The sequence below is a fragment of the Epinephelus lanceolatus genome, chromosome 12 (assembly GCF_041903045.1).
Source record: "Epinephelus lanceolatus isolate andai-2023 chromosome 12, ASM4190304v1, whole genome shotgun sequence".
NCBI lineage: Eukaryota > Metazoa > Chordata > Actinopteri > Perciformes > Serranidae > Epinephelus > Epinephelus lanceolatus.
Window position 1 is genome coordinate 15,460,750 of NC_135745.1, and position 17,585 is coordinate 15,478,334.

At 42.5% G+C, this 17,585-nt stretch overlaps 1 protein-coding gene across 1 annotated transcript; it reads right to left on the reverse strand.

The window, feature by feature from the left end:
• Positions 1-222: 222 nt before the first annotated feature.
• Positions 223-15,006, reverse strand: jcadb (junctional cadherin 5 associated b). The gene is made up of 4 exons (XM_033649944.2): positions 14,858-15,006; positions 8,993-9,425; positions 2,851-6,737; positions 223-1,395 (listed from the first exon to the last, which is right to left on the reverse strand). The coding sequence occupies exons 2-4, from the start codon at positions 9,316-9,318 to the stop codon at positions 1,361-1,363; spliced, it is 4,248 nt and encodes a 1,415-aa protein (XP_033505835.1). The 5' UTR covers positions 9,319-9,425; positions 14,858-15,006; the 3' UTR covers positions 223-1,360.
• Between the last annotated feature and the right edge of the window lie 2,579 nt (positions 15,007-17,585).

Here is a 17,585-nt window from a genome sequence, read left to right on the forward strand (position 1 = left end):
TAAGTGTGGAGAAATAAAATTTCATGGTTAAATACAAAATATCTCTTAAAATATTTAAAATATACTTTATTTTGTACATTATGCAAACTGATTAACAATTCGATGATAAAAAAAATAAATATTCCGTGAAATGTCGTCTCTTTGCGATACAGATGTATGAACATAGATATATATCATGAAGTAAAGCACCCATCCCCCCCCCCCCCCCCCCGTTTAGCGCCCATATACCCTGACACGATTCCATATCCCTGTAATATGATTTCAATGACACGTTCACATTAAAACTCCTGACAATGGTTCCTACAGGTAGCTCCACTACACCACTGAGCTGTTTGTACAACAATATTGCTCTAGCTATCTCTTTTTTTTGTTCTATATCCCTATTTCCATCTTTAAGGTTTATCAAATTTGCCAACTCAATCCGTGCCTTTATTGCTTCCTGAAATTACCTGGAAATGGGAGCTATACATCAGATTGATCAGAGGACTAACATACATCTGGTTAAAGAAGGCAACACTCCCTCTCCAGCGTAGAACCAATGTAACATATAATCGGTCACTGGTCTATCAGGTCATGTGGTGTAGAGTCACTCTTCACTGAAGAGCTCTATGTGTTATGGTTGCAGTGTGTACAAAAGCAATGAGACAGGGCACAATGTCATCAACTTTAAAAAAGAAAGGCTGATTGATCTCGTCTGAAAATCAAAACAGTTCTTGAGCCAGAGACAGTGATGTCCAGTTCTAAAACAGCTGTCGCCTCACCACGTCATGATGCGCAGTTTATTTTGGTGTAGTTTAAATGCAACAGAACAGGTTTATGACAATAACCCTTCTATGTCTACGTCAGGTTAAACATAAACGCTTACATTCATATCCTTAAGAGCTCGCCCGTAAACAAACAGATTCGTTCAGTATGCAAAAAATGTCTCGACTGTATTCGCTATGGACATTTCAGAAGTTCTAGTATGCACGACAGAATTGCATAATGTCTGCCAATGAGAAAAGCATAGGGAGGATAGAATAGAAAGGTCAAGCCACTACAAGAAGACTAACTAGTAGAAACCCTATAAGAGGATGGGCTTGGGGATGGAGGACAGATGGGGTAGTGGGAAGTCAGTTTGGGAAGGCTGGGGAGGGATTCGAAGTGGAAGTTGCCCCACAACTTAAAGGGGCACCTCCCTTTGGCAGTGGAACAGCACTCTTAGTAGTCAACGCAGCGCCGAGGGTGAGGGTGTACACAATGCTCTTGTCGGACAAGAAGGCCATTTCAGTGTCAAGATGAGATGAAGGCATTCTAGTAGGCAGCCAGGTCACAGTGTTGGAGCTAAAAACCTCAGATGGAGATGATGGATGCAGTCTTTCTACACTGTCTCCACTTGGCTGGGATCATGGGGTTCTGGGACGTAAAGAAGAAACATGTTCATTCACAAATGGTGTATTTTTATTCATATCTAGTGTTGTATATTATCCATCAGAGTTATTAAAACCACAAAAAGGTAATCAATATCAAAAAAATAGAGAAAAATGACAGAAACAGCAATATCAAAGTCAAAAATAATTTTCTTTTGACAGGACAGTAAAATGTGCGTTTTCAAGTATGCTTTGCATTCATTCTATTTATTCCAGTGGCATAAATGTCAGTGATGGATTTACATTCATTGAGCAGGGTAGAAGACTTGATCTATTTTTGGGCACTGACACCATCTTGTGGAGATGTCTTCAACAGCAAGGCCTCTTGACAGTCTCTTAAATTTTGATAACTTGCAACCTCCAGAGATAAATTAGCAGTGTATTCCTAAGATTTTATGCACACTTGTGTGCCCAAAATGCCCATAAAGTATGGAAAAATAGTAAATAAATATGGCTCCTGTCCTCTCTTTTACAACAGTCTGATGTCTCCTTTACAAATTAAAACCTCAGGCACAAAATCAGTCAAAATGACCCATGTAGCATATAATGACTCCATATGCCAAATAGAGTGGTACAGGGATGATTTTTTTTTGTAGGTCAATTCTAAAGTCAGCGTCAACCTGGTTCCCTCGACAAAAGACAGCGTGATTTTTCCTTTGAATTTGGGATTATTGCAGAAAATAAGATCTGTAGCAACTAAAGTTTATTCTACTTGAATGTTTTTAATCACAAGAAGTGAAAAAGTTAACATTAGACTATAAACAAATTACATCAAGGTCACATAACTTCAACGTCACCACCACGCTGTAAAGCTGTGTTCAGCGTGATGACGCTCTATAGTTTCATTTAGCCACTTGTTTCTGCTTTTTGTAAGATGCGTAAAAGCTTAAAATTCACAAGTAGGGTAGTTACTGGTGTGGTTTATGTTGCAGAACAAAATGTTAAAATCTCTTAAGCTTGTGTTGTTAACCACAGACCGTATTTCAGGCATCTAACCAAAAACCCATTCAAAAAAACCCCTTTGACTTTAAGGAAAACTGAAATGCAAACTCATTCCTGCAACACTCTATAGCCTTACACCTATAATTTCTTATCAATATATAATATTTTTTTTGCATTTAAATGGAACTATCACATTCACTCATGGTTTAGTCTCCAGTCATCCTTAAGCGTGAATAATAAATCTGTGGATAGGGACATTGAAATTGCATAATGCATTGAACAAATATTTTAAATAATTGCATTAGTATTTTCCTCATTCTTTTAGATTTGGTTGCCTACTGAATCTGTGTGGACTGAGAACCACAAGGGAAATAAATGTTTCAGTGTACCCTTGATAATTTCAAAATGTGGGTAAATTTGCAAAGCTGAACAGACAGTACTCTAAAACTCAACTAATACATTTTTCATTTTTAATTTCCTCCTTTTTTTCTTATCTTACCTGAGAGAGTTGACTCCTCATTTTGCAACACTGTCTCCTCAGAGACCTGCTGTGAATGGGTGACCTCTTGATCTTGATCGTTCTCCTTGTCTCTTTGAGGAGCAGGGTGGGGCTCCTCTGCTTGTTCGTCCTTGCCCTCCCCCTCTGCCTCTGTCTCCCCCTCCCCAGAGTCAGTACTCCTGATGCTGAGGCGCCTCATACGATACATAACGTCCACCTCCCTCATCCGGGCCAGGCGCTCAACTGCCACGCGACCTGGAGAAATAGCCAGCTTGGTCTGCAGTGCTTCCATTCGTTGGGAGGGGCCCTTGCTCCTCCTCTCCCCCTCCAAGCTAAGAGACAGCCTGCGGTCTAGGTTTGGGGGAACTGAAAGTGGCAGTCTATCTGGTGGAAACTCCGGTAACCCTGGGTGGTCTCGCCCCAGATGAGTCCGTAGACCAAATCTATGCTCTGGAAAAGCAAATGGCTTCTTTTCTTGCTCCTGCTTGTCGTCAGGCATTGTACTGTCTTGTCCCTCACACTCACTTTTCACTTCAGCAGTCTGTTTGACTGCACCTCCCTTAGGTGTTTCTCCTGTAATGGCTTCCTTCTCTCCTAATTCTACTTCCTTAGTTTCACTAACACTCTGTTCCTCTGTGACTTGGGGGTCTGCTGGCACATCAGTTGCTAATATTGTGGATGCACTATCCACTGTAGCTCCATCCGCTGGTATGCTCTCAGCAGGATCAACTGCACACAAATTGTCCAAGTTTTCTGCCTGAGCATTGTCTGTTTTTTCACCCCTTCCCTCATTTTCCTGTGTCATTGAATGCTGTTCCCTTGTGTCAGCACATGGGTCAGACCCTGACTGATTCAAACTTGAGTCCTTTGGCTCCTCAGTTTTTATATCCTCTGCTGGACTTTCTAATGCAGCGCATTGTGGTGGACTGCCATTTTGATTGGTTGAACTGTCTGAGCTGTTCTCCTCATGAAGTGGAGGCAATGGGCCCTGTCTCATCTGATTCTCAAGCTCTCTTTTACAAATAGGGCACTCTTCTTCTGATTCAGCACTGAGATCTTGAAGAGTCTCTGCGTCATTAGGTTTAAAATTGCCTGCGGACGCTTTATTGACATCCGTCGGGTCTCTAGAGTGGCGCAAAGTCTGGCATATGTCCTCATAATCAGGAGGACTAGTGAGTGTAGAGGCATCCTGCATGGGCTGCCTATCTGCCCAGGGCACCTCAGCTGCTGCAGTGTGCGTTGTTGGACTGAAGTCACAAAGAGGTGTCTCAATAGGCTCATCTGGCAGGTCTAGTTTCACTGTCCTCCCATCGTTGCTCCGTCTGCGCGAAAGATGTGCAACAACCCTGTATTCTCTGAAGCCTGTCTCCCGCGGTGGGACGGGGAGCTCCTCCCTAAGCTGCTTGCTGAAGGTTACTGACTTTGTTGCAGGCCTGGAGAAGGCGCTCTTGACTTCCCTGTATTCTGGGTCAACAGACCAGCTTACTGCACTGCGCCTAAGGCTGCTGGGCTTGTTGAGAGGTTCGGATGTCAATCGGATTTTGATACGCTCAGGGATTTGAACAGAACCATTTGGGACTTTATTGCTGGCAGTGCCTAGCTCCAAGATGTCTTTGTAGGCCTCGTTGAGGTCCTCTATACACTTATCAACGCTGGGCTGTTTGCTGCTCTGCTGCTGCTGTTGATCCTGGACTTCTTTTTTGATGGTCTCCAACTCTTTGACAGCATCCCATGGACGCTGACTGGCCGGTTTCAGTAGGAACGGTTCAAATGCCTCCTGCCCACTGTTTGCTGCTGGTTTGGTCTCCTCCACATTTCCTGAGGGTGGTACTGCTGGCTGCTGAGCTGTGCTCTTGTTCAGCTGGTTGGAGAAGGTGGCAGTCAAGGAGAAGGCGCTGTTGCTTGACAGTTTTAGGCTCTTAACTCCCTTTATAGGAAAACTGAAGGCAGTGCCCACCACACCGCTGCTGTCAGGAGGGACTTCAGTGCCGGGAGGGACAGGGTCTTGTTGTGCTTCCTTGTTTTCAGAGGCAGGTTTTTGGGCCTCTGGGCTAGTTTGTGTCTCTTGGTCTCGATACTGGTTTGCAGGCCAAGATCCCGACAGTTTCATCTCCTTGTAATGGTTTATCTTAGGGGGTCTACAGGGTACTCGTTTAAACATTTTGCTGCTCGCTCTACTACTTGTTTTGCTGCTTGCTATGCTACCAGTTAGTGCTTGCAGCTCAGCTTCAGCTGAAGATGTGCTTTGGAGACTTTGGTTTGTTAAATGGCCAGTTTTGTTGTCACTAGGACTGTCCGCTGGGTCTGGTGACTTCTCATTGTTGTTATTTTGATCACGGATTGTCCCAGTGAGCTGCGGTGTAACAGGGACAGACACCAAACAAAAAATTGTCTCACTAAGTCTCTTTTTTAGATTCTTGGTTTTGTCTTTCTCTGGTGGTTCAGGTTGTTCCACCTTTTTTACTTCAGTCACAGTTTCAGAGACACCCTGGTCAGCCGGTTTGCATGGGGGAGGTGGTGGTTTACCCAGAATAGATGAAGGAAAAAACTGACTACGGTTTTGTTCAGGACCTACACTGTCACTTTTTTTCAATCCCCTGTTGCACCAACGATTACTGCTGTCGTTGTCATTGAGAGCTGTTTTGCGGCTTTCAGTATTGAGAGCTGACCCCTGTTGGGGAGGAAAGGCACTATCATGTGTAGATTGTCCTAAAATCTTAGCAGGCGGAATCTCTTTGTTGATGGTACGGATCTTGTCTGAGTCAGTGAGAGAACTTCCGCTGGGCCCTCCTGAGATTTGCTTCACTCTTGGGTCTTCAGTGGGTAATTGACGGGTGTGACCTGGTTGTTCTTCGTGTCCAGAATGTACCTGTTTTCGATAGGATGCAGCACGATCTCCATAATGTTCCAGCCATGAACCTGCCTGTCTGTAAAACCACCTTCCAGGATCGGAGCTGGGCATTTGCAGAGCTTCCGCCCTCCATCTCAGGTTTGCCATTTCATTGCGATTGATTGAAACTGATCTTGGGGGTGGGGCTCTTCTATAAGATGGGGGTGGGATGTAGCCAGGGGGCTCCATTCCAGTGATGGCAGAGTGTTGTGCGAAATAGTCTTGTCTCAGCTCCCCACCCCTTGGATAGTAGATAGGCCTTTCTTTTTGTTTGGCACCCTGGTCTATAGCAAGCATTTCTGCGCTACCCCTAGTCTGCTGGTGAATCTCATATGACGGAGGCTTTAGAGGCCTGCTGAACCTGGGCTTTGGTAAAAGTGCAACATGGCTGCTTGGCCCTGCATTCCTACCCCACCGGTCCCTGACAACAGCACCACTATAGATATACCTACTATAGGGCCCAGAGAAGACAGTGCTGCTTATCCTCTGTCTATCAGGTAGGCTAGGCCTGGATGGAATGAGCTCTCTGCCAGCACCTCTATCAGGTGACAAAACCCTGGGGAGAGACTGAGACTTTGCTTTAGTTCTAGGGTGAAAAAAACCCTCAGGTGTCCTCAGACGGTACTGTTCCTGAGCCCACCTGTCCCCGTCCCCATCCGAGAGCTGCCTTCCCAGGCCCACAGCAGGCCTCCACTCCTCTGTACCGAGGCTTTGACACTTCCTCTCCCCAGTCACCCTTAGCTGACCAGGGGCTGCGTCCAGGTCCCTTAGCCAGGAAATGTCCTCCCATAGCTGCTGCGCTTGCCTTTCTGCTCTGTTTTCCTCTGCTGCAATCAGGGCCTGTGGCCTCCATGCGCCAGCAGAGGCCCTCAGCTCCCTCCCATCAGCATAGTCCAGGAGGATGCTGAAGTCCTGGCCTCGCCTCCGCCAGTAGGAAACATCCCTCTCCTCATGGCTCAGTGGCTCGGAATAAGTCAAACTGGGAACATCGTAGAACCTATAGAGAAAGAAAGGTTCAGTGTGAATAAGAGATCCAAAGTGTCACAGAATGAGAGCGAGGTGGACTCTGAATCTAAATTGACACTTGCAAACACTTATTTTTTTGTGTAGTTACAGAGGTGAGTGACATCTTACACACAGCCATTAGGTTTGGACAAAAAAACACAAAATGTGTCTGAAAGACAATATTCTTTAATGTATTTGACAATATAATTGAGTTTGCTGGTATTCCATAATTAAAAGAAACACTAAAAAGAAACAACTGATTCATTGATATTCAAACTGCAGTGAACAGACTTTCCCAAAATAAAACAAAATGAGCATTATCTCAGTGTCTATGATAATGTAATAAAGCATCAAAACCCTTTTGGGATTTGATAATTGTGACCATGGCAGTCTCAAGCATGTGTTTTGGCTTTAGCAGTATTGGCTTTCCAACGCAACTTAATCAAGGAGAGCCAGCACATATGAGACAGAAGTGCTTGAGTCAGCGGCTCCCAAGTCCCTTGAAGAAACCATGAAATTGTGATGCTACTGCAATATGATCTGCATATTAAATTGTGCTGACCTTATCGTGGAAGCTGGTCATCTGGACAGAGACTTTGGCTCTTAAAGAATGTCTAAGCAAAAACATTCCATTACCTGATCTGATAGCAAAAGTACCTCTTTCCTTCTGATAAACTGATCACATAACTCAATTAGCAAGATCAAACTGTGCTCTTTTAGGAAATTCACTATGACCTGCCAATAAACAATAAACTTTTAGAGCAATCTGCCTTTACTCTGTTGCGATAAAATATAATCAAGGAGAAAATCAGAAGAATTGGGTCTTTTTGATTGTTGCTAAGGCGAATATATAATAAAACAAGGATTCATATAATTCTTTAAATGCCAGCTGAATTTAACATAAAATGGCAAGTATGTGACGAGTGGCTGTTGGCAGGTTCAAAACAGCGGTTCCACTGTAGTGTGATAAAGCAGTGCTGCCTGGAGATAATTTTAGTTATGGTTCCAAATTTACCTCGTAGGTGCAGGATATGGCTGTAATGCACATTGCACTGCCAAAACAATTATCTTAGAAACAGCGTACTTAATCATAACAGATTGAGTCCAAAAAAACAGAGCTTCACTTCTTTGTGTTCAAAGAGGGTCATTTTGTTAAACTGCACCGTAATTTCAATTTTCTAATTTTCTCAAGCAGTCATAGTAATTTTCTTGGTGTGGTGGAACCACGTTGCTGAATAAAGCTAAAGAAACTGTGATATCCATGAATATCCGTGGGTCATCTGTCACATCCAGGCATGTTTTAAGCCACCCTGATGACAGTCAGTCATAATGGAAAAAGGGAGTGTGGGTTTGAAATCCTTGTTGAAATTCAAATGTAACCATCAGGTCTTTCAAATAAAATAAATCAATAATTGTATTTTCTCAAGGTAGTTGATTCATATTTATGATACAGTCACATAATGCCACTATTTGCAGTTAGCAGTTACATAAAAAAGAAATAAAAATCTAACCATAAAATATATCATAAATACATATTACTATATACGTTTGTAAAATATCCAGTCTAATAAATATAAAAGAAAAGTCAACATGAATTACAGTTACCCTTTTCAAGAGCTTCATCTCATATCTGCACTGCACTACATCACTGTGTTAGTCACTGTACTCATTCATTTAAGCAGCAAAGTCAATGGATCATCCTCAGCAGCATATGCTACTGTATGGCTGAGGGGAGCCGCGCTGTGCACACTTGCCCAGCAACATGCTTACATCACAGAGCACGTGCTGGGCGTGATTCAGTGTGCCAGTGTTTACAGTGGAGTGATTACGCGCCTGTCTTGAGGCATGTTCAGTCCTCCTCAGTTTGCTCTCTGTCTAGTGCTGCTGTTTACATCTGCCTGCCTGGTGGAGGCTGTGGAGACGATACCGGTGCATGGGTGGGCTCCATAGAGACGCAAGCCACCTCTCTGCACAGGCATGTAAACAACTCAAACGAGCGCAAAGGCACCTTTCATAATTCCTCATATCCCAGCATAAGATATGTCAGTGGTGCTGCTGCAGCCACAGTGTTCTGCAGCTCTGGAAGGAGGGGAAAGGGAAGAGGAGGGGAAAAAAAAACCCCTGCGCAGTGCAGACTCAGTTTTGCATGCAATACTGAAGGGCCCCAGTGAGAAGGGGGGGAGAGGAAAAAAAAGGGAAGGTAAAGGGTGTGGGGGATCGAAAAAGACAGGAAAAAAAAACACTTACCCACTATCTGTGGCGAGAGAATCACCCAAGGGCTGAGCGTCACCTAGGATACCGATGCCGACTTCTTTTCTCCTTTGGTTCCTTTCCCCGCTTTCGTTGTCTGTGGCGGGGTAGCCCTTCACCAGTGCCTGCCTGCTGCCATAGATGCCTGTGATAGATGCCCCCCGGTCCGCCTCATACCCGTTCAGTGTCCCACGGCCAGCCCTGTTGTCCACAAGTTCACGCTGGCAATCAGCGGGGCGCTTGTCATAAGGCGTGGCAGACGGAGGGCCGCTCTTGGGCAATTTATATCCGTGCGAAATGAGGAGGTCCTCCACACTGTACATGGTGGTGTCTCTCTCACTTCTGGGCAGGAGGGCAAAGGTGGGTGTGTTGCCTTATGCGCAGTGCTGCTGGTGGAAGCTGGAGCACGGATGCTCAGCAGAGGCCATCACTAAGGGGAGGACAGGGGAGGGAAGAGGTAACATGTGAACAGATTATTTCTGCATGCACCTAAACTGAGGATGAGTCATTTTTTTTTAACATGCTAGCTGATGTCAGAAAATGCAGATGTTTGTGTTACCCTTCCAGATGTGTTAATGCGTTACTTTTTCAGCATGTGCTATGTTGAACACTGAGTGAGTGTTCTCTTAAATTAAACATGAACATGTGCTAAACATAACACAGCCTTTTGCGCAGACATTATTGTGTCTCCAAGGGTATCTCTGGATTGTACAACTAAAGTTTTTAAGGGGCACACTGCACAATTTAACACCCCATCTTTTTTTTTTTACCGTGGAGTCCACTTTATTCTCCAGAACATGGACAATTCTCTCTGAATTCTTGCTACACCCTCCTTTCCTCCCAAAGACAATTTACCACCTTTCCAAATTGTCTAAAACCACTGTGTAACATAAAAATTGCTCAATTTAGAGTTGTTCTCATCCATTAAACCACTCCCTACATAATGATATCTCCACCCTTTGTCTGGGATAAATACAGTAGAAAATGTGATTTAACCTCAACAGAGGTTCCAGGCGGAACATTCGTCATCAGTCAACACAATCACAGTTATTGTTCTCGAGGCTCTCAGAGCAGCACATGGACAACTGCACAAATCTAGGCATGTGGACAATGCCGCGCTTCCTCCACTAGATGAGACAATCTACAAAGTAATTCTTTAACATTGCATAAAGAGAAAAGCTGTGGCAGATAGTCTCAAGGTGATCTCCTCCAAACTAGTTTGCATCATATATTTGCCCTCCTAGTAACTTAGTACAGCTGCAACCACTCTGTATGCTCACAGACATGGGGGAAATTGAATATTCAATATAAATGACTAAACATAGCGTATTATGCCCTTTGTCTTTGTGCTACATGTCACCATGCATGGTGCAAGTTTGTAATTTGTCTGTACCTCGTCTTTGGTAATGGCATCAGAAAAATTCCGGTACATTTATTACATGTAATTAGAGTGATTCAGTGATTCTTTCAGATTTATAAAATCCAGTTGCACTTACAGTGTTAACAAAAAAACTAAAATGAACTGAAAAGAACGTAAAGTTTAAGTTTAAGTTATAACAAAAACAAATCAATCTTTATTCTTTTTGTCTTGGATTTCATGTTACACTGTAATGTGATTCTTACTTCTAGAATTGTATATATTCACCATTTAACTACATTTCTGTACAAGTACATTAGGACTGATGCATCCTATTTTATTAATTTATTATTTAATGTGCAACTTTGTAAACCAAGTCCAACCAAACCAAAACTTACAGGCCACCACAGGCATGGCTATACAGTAACTAAATCTGTTAAACAACAAAGCAACCAATCTATCCTTTGTGTTTTAAACACTTCTCTCAGACTGTAGTCACAGTGTCTTTAATACTAAATAAAGGAGAATACATTTAAAAATTGCTAATACTGTATTGTTGAAATATCATTTGTACTGCAACCAATAGATATTTTCATTAATGATTAATCTGACGATTATTGTTTTAGCTAACTGATTATTTGTTTGGTCTGTGAAGTGTCAGAAAATAGTAAAAATGCCCATCACAATTTCCCAAAGGTAATCATCAAAATGCTTGTGTTGTTCAACCAACAGTCCAAAACCCCAAAAATATTCAGTTAACAAAGACACAGGAAACAGCAAATCCTCATTTAGAAGTGGGAGCTAAAGAATGCTTGCTTGAAAAATTGAACAATTAATCTAACGTTAAATTTGTAGTAGTAGTGGTAGTACTAATAATTTTCTGTCTGTCAACTCGATGCGTAACTGATTGTTCATTTTAGCTCAAATATAATGCAACAAAGTAGGTAAAACAAAAGACGAATATTGTTTTATGACTTTTTGAAGGCAGACTTAGGTTTTTATGTGAAGAATCTATTCCCCTGAGTTCCTCTGCTGTTTGTGTGTGTATGTGAATGCAAAAGCAGCCCTCTCTGTCTGATATATTAATTAGTGGCTATAACAGTCTGTCCTGCCTGGAGATGACGGTGGATGGCTTATAAAACAGTAACACAGTGATCAAAGGCTTTGCACACATTAGCATTCTGGCTAATCATGTTTGGACTTGAATAGTGGCTCGCTATTCATTTTGCATTATGAAAGTGTCACTTAAAGGACAAGTACAGTGCTGAATCAAAGACGTGAGTGTTAAAATAGACGAACAAACCACTCCTCGTTTTAAGTTAGGGTGATGATTTGCCAAACTTGTTCAACGCAAACACCTTTATTTATTGATTTTAACTGAAACTACAAGACTCAACCCCCTCCAGTTACAGTATAAATCAGGGATTTTGGTCATGTGACAGAACTAAGATGTATCTGAATATAGCATTTGACCCTTTGAAGATAAACAGACAGATTAATATCTATACCAAAGATGCCAGAAAAACATTTTATGTTAATACAGTAAACTTCTCTTAAAGTTCCCAGAAGACTACCTGTTGTCACAGCACATTGTGTTTTCCTCTGTGTATGAATTAAAGCATATTTCCTGACCTATCTCATATTGTTGGGTTACCATGAACAACATGATCTTAATAAGAAATGAATGCATTTAAATAAACTTACATGAGACATGCTTCTGTCCCTCTTCATGTTTTTGACCTACCCTAAAAGCTATTAAAAAATAAAATTGCTGCTCATCTCTATGCAATTCACAATACTAATGCATTATGGTAGAATAATACAGTGTCCTGGAATGATATTCTCTTTCAAATCATTTAAATATAATAAAAACAAAAAGGTTGTTTGCTAGAATTAATATGTAACAATACAAAATGGCTGTGTATGCTACAGAATCATTACAGCAAGAGGTATTAAAGGTTTAACACCCATTAATACTAATAAAGTTTAACAGTAACCAGGCTAGGGCTGCAACTAAGTAATTAATTACATTATAGATTTATCAGATAATTGCTTTCACAATTAATGATTAATCATTTAGTATAAGAAATGTATAAAAAGGAGGTGAAAAAGACCCATCCCAACTTCCCAGAGAAAGTGACAAAGTGACAAAGTGACATCCTGACACTGCTTATTTTGTTCCACCAACAGTCCAAAACAGAGGCATTTTTCATTTACAGTCAGATATGACAAATACAAGCAGAAAATCCATGTATATGAGAAACAAGAACCAACAAATATTTGGCATTTTTGCATTAAATTGCGATAAAACAATGAATCAATGATCAAATTTTGCTAATTAATTGTCTTTTTATTTGACTTACTTATTAATCGTCTAACCGCTGCAGCTCACATTGTAAACAGCTCCCCAAAAAAGTTCATCTAAACCAAGAAATCTGTCAGTAAATTATTATTTTTTGGCTACTATTACATTAATGATGAAAAATACTGTTAATATAAAGGACCATTTCATTCATATGAATTGGAAAAAACTCCCTCCTCTTCTCTTGACCTTAAGGTGACCTTAACATTTCTCACTCCATAACTTTATCCACTCTGCAGTTAGGAGCTGCCCCTGGCCTGGGAGCTTATTTCATACTGTATGATTCACTGTAACACTGAGATGTACAGTAGCCTGGAGATAATTAATACTATCCAGATGTAAAAGGCTCAGCAGAAAATCTCCACCCTAAGACCACAGTGTGTGTAACCATATTTTCAAGGACAGCATTATGTGGAAATGGATGAGCCAATTCATAAATGTCATCGTAACTTCCACTGATAAGCCAAGCCTAAGCAGACCCTAACATAACATTAAAAATCAGCATGTTGAAATCAGGGCTTCTGATGTATAAGTCCTCCAACTATTCCTGGCTCTTCAAGTGGAGTGAATAGGCAGTGTGTTAAATGCAGCACAAAATCAACTCAAGGGCTTCTTGAATTAGCCAAATGCAAGAGCAGTCATAACCAGTGAAGATGGACTCGTATGGAAAAGTAGCTTCCTTTAACGCAGAGTTTCATCAGAGAGAAGCAGAGCGAACCAGACACACAGTGGCCCTTTTTGACAAGGTCACAGCTTCAAATGATTGCAGTGGAAATATAGCACATGAGCCTTTTTTGCATAGCAACAACAAAAGTAGCATTAATAATTACCACACAACCACATTTTCACATGCACATTACTGATGAGCTGAGGGAAATGATAGTTTTGTGTGTGCGAGGAGAACTAACAATAAGGTCAGCTGTTGTAAAAGTTGCCGTTGAGGTCATTCATTAGCTGATATTTACTGCCATTTGAGTCCTTTTCTGTGTGGATCAATTTTTATGTATGGAGCTCTCATTGATAACTTTCCCGTGCCGCCCTCAAAACTTCAACTGGGAGGCTGAGTCTAAATTTATTTTAAACTTTTAAAGATTTTGTTTTATTGACCACCACCCACTTATCCACCCTCCCTGAGCCGAGGGAGGGAGGCCCCCAATGTACAGCCAGGCCTAGCAGACTGCATGCACAGGTAGTGGCCACTGTAACACATCAGCACTAGCAGGCAGCACCACCCTAACTGCCAAGGGAGTGTACCTACATCTTACCTAGTGACAGGGATAACAGAGCGCCACAGAGCAGACTGATCATAAAAAACTCCTTATTCAAACTCATTTCAAGCCTCAAGTTCAGCACATTCATGATTAAGAGCACTTTGTCTTAACTAAGTCCACCTGATTCTATGAAATCCTTAAAACCATTTCCCCGGATGATAACTTACTGTATGAATGAATAATGATTTGAAATAGATCCGTTGTATCATAGCACATAGCTATCAATAATATATCAATGTTGTAGAAATATCTATCCATGCATATGCACAATATGACCCACTGTTGCCTTGCTGCAGTGTTATATGGCACAGCCTACATAAAATTGACTGCTATGAAATGATTTTTCAAATCCGCTCCCAATACCTGCTTCGCCTAGTACCGCAAGTCCAGCGCCTACCAGGAAAAAAAACCCTCTACCTGCACGCACTGCAAGTTGAAAATATAGTCAGCGGTCATGTTTTGACGAAAGCCGCTTGGCCAAATCATAACCTCGTTGCAAATTTTCCCCAAGAAATGCACGCAGCGCAGCGGTGAGTGCACATCCCCGCCTCGCCAGGCAGCAGCAGCGGCAGCGGCGGCGGCTCGGCGCGGATCTGTCGAAGGGCGAACATTTTGAGGTGTGTGCAAGTTGACGCGCGGTTAACGAGGAGGTTTTGCAGATGCGTCTTCGCTGACTGTGAGTGTTTACCAAGACCCGCTGCCCCTGCGCTACGGTGGAAGCTACGTGAGGCACACACATACACACACAAAAAAAGACACAGCAACCCCTCCCTAGAAATAAGCCAGTGTTGAGCAGAGCGGGAAACAGCATGCAGCAAGATGCCATAACATTGCAAAAATGAATAAGGGCGTAGCGGCAGAGAGACGCATACCTGGGAAGATGCTTGGCGCGGCCGTCGCAGTTCCCCTGCGCCCAGCTTTAGCTGCTGAGACTGAGCACTGCACAGAGCCTGAGCCGAGCATGCCTATTGGTAGGCAGAGACGCGCTGGTTGCTGGCTGCCTGGACCGGGCTCTCCTCACTACAGCTGAGGTGGGGTGGGCTCCTCACATGCATGCAGCTACAGAGAGGGATGTCAGAATGGTTTCTTCCAAACTGTTTCTCCTAACTTTGCTTTTTTTTCATAGCAACAGTCATTTTTTCCATTCAATCTGGCATATTGACTTGAATGATAACTACACACATGTGGAGCAGTGAGGTGTGTGTATCTCCTTGAATCTTAATCTCTGTCACACATGTTCGGCACATTAAAACCTCAGAGGAACACGCCTTATGTGTTTCTACAAGAAAGGTCAGTCACTGCTCATGCTCATTTTTGCTGCATTACTCAATTAGATCTTCCAATAAAAACTCCATCTCCCAGTGGCAGATTTCTAAATTAACGCCCATGCGTCTCTTTCCCATCCTGTTAAGTTTTTGATGTGCAGTATGGCAGTGAGCAGCACCGCGCCCTTGGTGATGTTGATGACTCGTCACTGTGTGTGTCCCCCCTCCCATCCAATGCCAAGACAGCTTGGCTAATTAAATGTGCTGGGCTCAGGCCTTCCTGTGCCAACTGTGACATGCTGCACTCTGAGGGATCCCTCGTTCGGAGGAGTGACGGGCAATGCGCACGTTACAGAGATCCACTCGCTGATGACGAAGTGCTAAAGCCTGACCTCAGGGGTCCCTGCACACACCATGTAAGGCTTTCACTTTTTTCACTCTTTTCGGGAAGGGGTTTAATTGACATCCACATATGGGAGCTGCCCAGTGCAACTGGTGCTGATGTCCAGTGGCTGCTAGCTGCTGAGCAGTTCCACAAGTTAAAGATGGTCCATAATAATAAATGAATGATTGGTTGATACTTTAGTCATCTGGTGTTTGGAGACACTTTCAAGCTCTGCTATTTTGAAATCATGACTAGCTCCTTTGGTTGCTTTTGTCCCACTTGACAAAGCAAATTAAAGGAGAGAGTGCAGTACAAGTGATCCCAGGTAGCCAAAATGCCTTGACCCAATAGTAGCCTTATTGTAGGACACCAGGTTGTCAGACTGATGATAAATGATGTACCTGGCTGACTCTGGCCCAAAGATAACCTGAGCGCTGCTAACTGCAGCTGATTTTCACTCCAGATTTGAAGTCCACATGTTCAATACACAGCTAAATGCAGAGACCATACATGGGCCAGGGCCATCTTACATTTATGCCAAGTCAGCTGACACTCTGCTACAATCAGCTTGTCTGATATCAGACAGAATTGTCAACTTGGTACACCACAGTACTATTTTCAGTCCGACATTGCCTCCACTCTAACAGATTTTCATGGGTCAGGAGGATTCAATTTTCACTAACTTCCTAGACATATTCACCTGAATCTAACGTCATTTTTGGTCCACTCTGATGCGTAGTCTTGCCAACAAACTTGTTTTGCTGGGGTTTTAGGAGTGGAGTAGAGCAAAGTAAAAACAAACTACGATGTCGGGCAATATTGATGAGACATGCTGTCTAGGTAGCAGCGTCTATCTTGTCTATACCGGTCACCATTGTTGTTATTACTTCTCATTGGTTCCAGCGCACAGCTTGACAACAGCTTGACAACAGCGTTAGTCCTGCCCGTGGCTCTAATTGGCTAATCATTAGTCCCTCCGCAGCATACTTTCGAGCGATTGCTTTTTCCACTGAGAATGCACTGTTTCATGTCATGATGCCAGACGAATCAGTCATCTTGGTGGAGTGAGTGGATTCAAAGGTCTGAACCCCGGCAAACAATCAGCCTGACTGAGCCGGCTATACCTGGAAGCCATTTCACACCATTATCACACATCAAACTTATATCTTCCTTGTAGTTGAAACATGATTCCAGTGACTTCACTCTGCTGGAGAGGCAGGCAATGTGCGGAAAGAAAAGTATTTCACTTTAAAAAGCTGAAAGGGTCGCATGTTGCTTATTCAATCTCCAGTCCAGATTGTCCAACTGGTCCAGTTAACTGATGACCCCTCTATGTTTTATCTGCCTCCTGTGCTGACCAAACCACTTGTCACCAAGACAGAATACTTAGCTGTAAAAAATATGAACCATTCCCCTCGAGCATGCACATCCACATCCACATCCACATCCACGTGTTTACAGTAACTTGTTGGATTTCCTATATCAAAATAAAAGTCAAAGTGGAGTTGACACTCTAATAATGTGAATATAAAGTGATAATTATTTGTTGGTGATATTGCTTAAATGGTTAAATGAACACACTAGCTTTTTTGTCATGCCTTTCAGCAACATTTTTCTGATGAAGACTGTGAGATTAAAGCTCTGCAAAAACTAGTAATTGCAACTTGGGAGGGGATCTTTTTTTACACTTACTGATTCAGAGGTCAGAAACTGACCTTTCATGATCAAAACTTTCTGCAGTTTGTATAAAGCAGGAGGTTTTAGAGTCAGCAACAAATTCACACATGCTGCTTACTGTTACCACAAGGCTGAACAGTTTACCCACTCTGCAGCACTTTTATACTGTATGTCAAATTCAACATATTGGAGACATGATGTGAAGTACATAAACAACTCAGGGAAATTTGTACTGAATGCTATCAGTCTTTTTGTTCATAATGCTAGAGACTG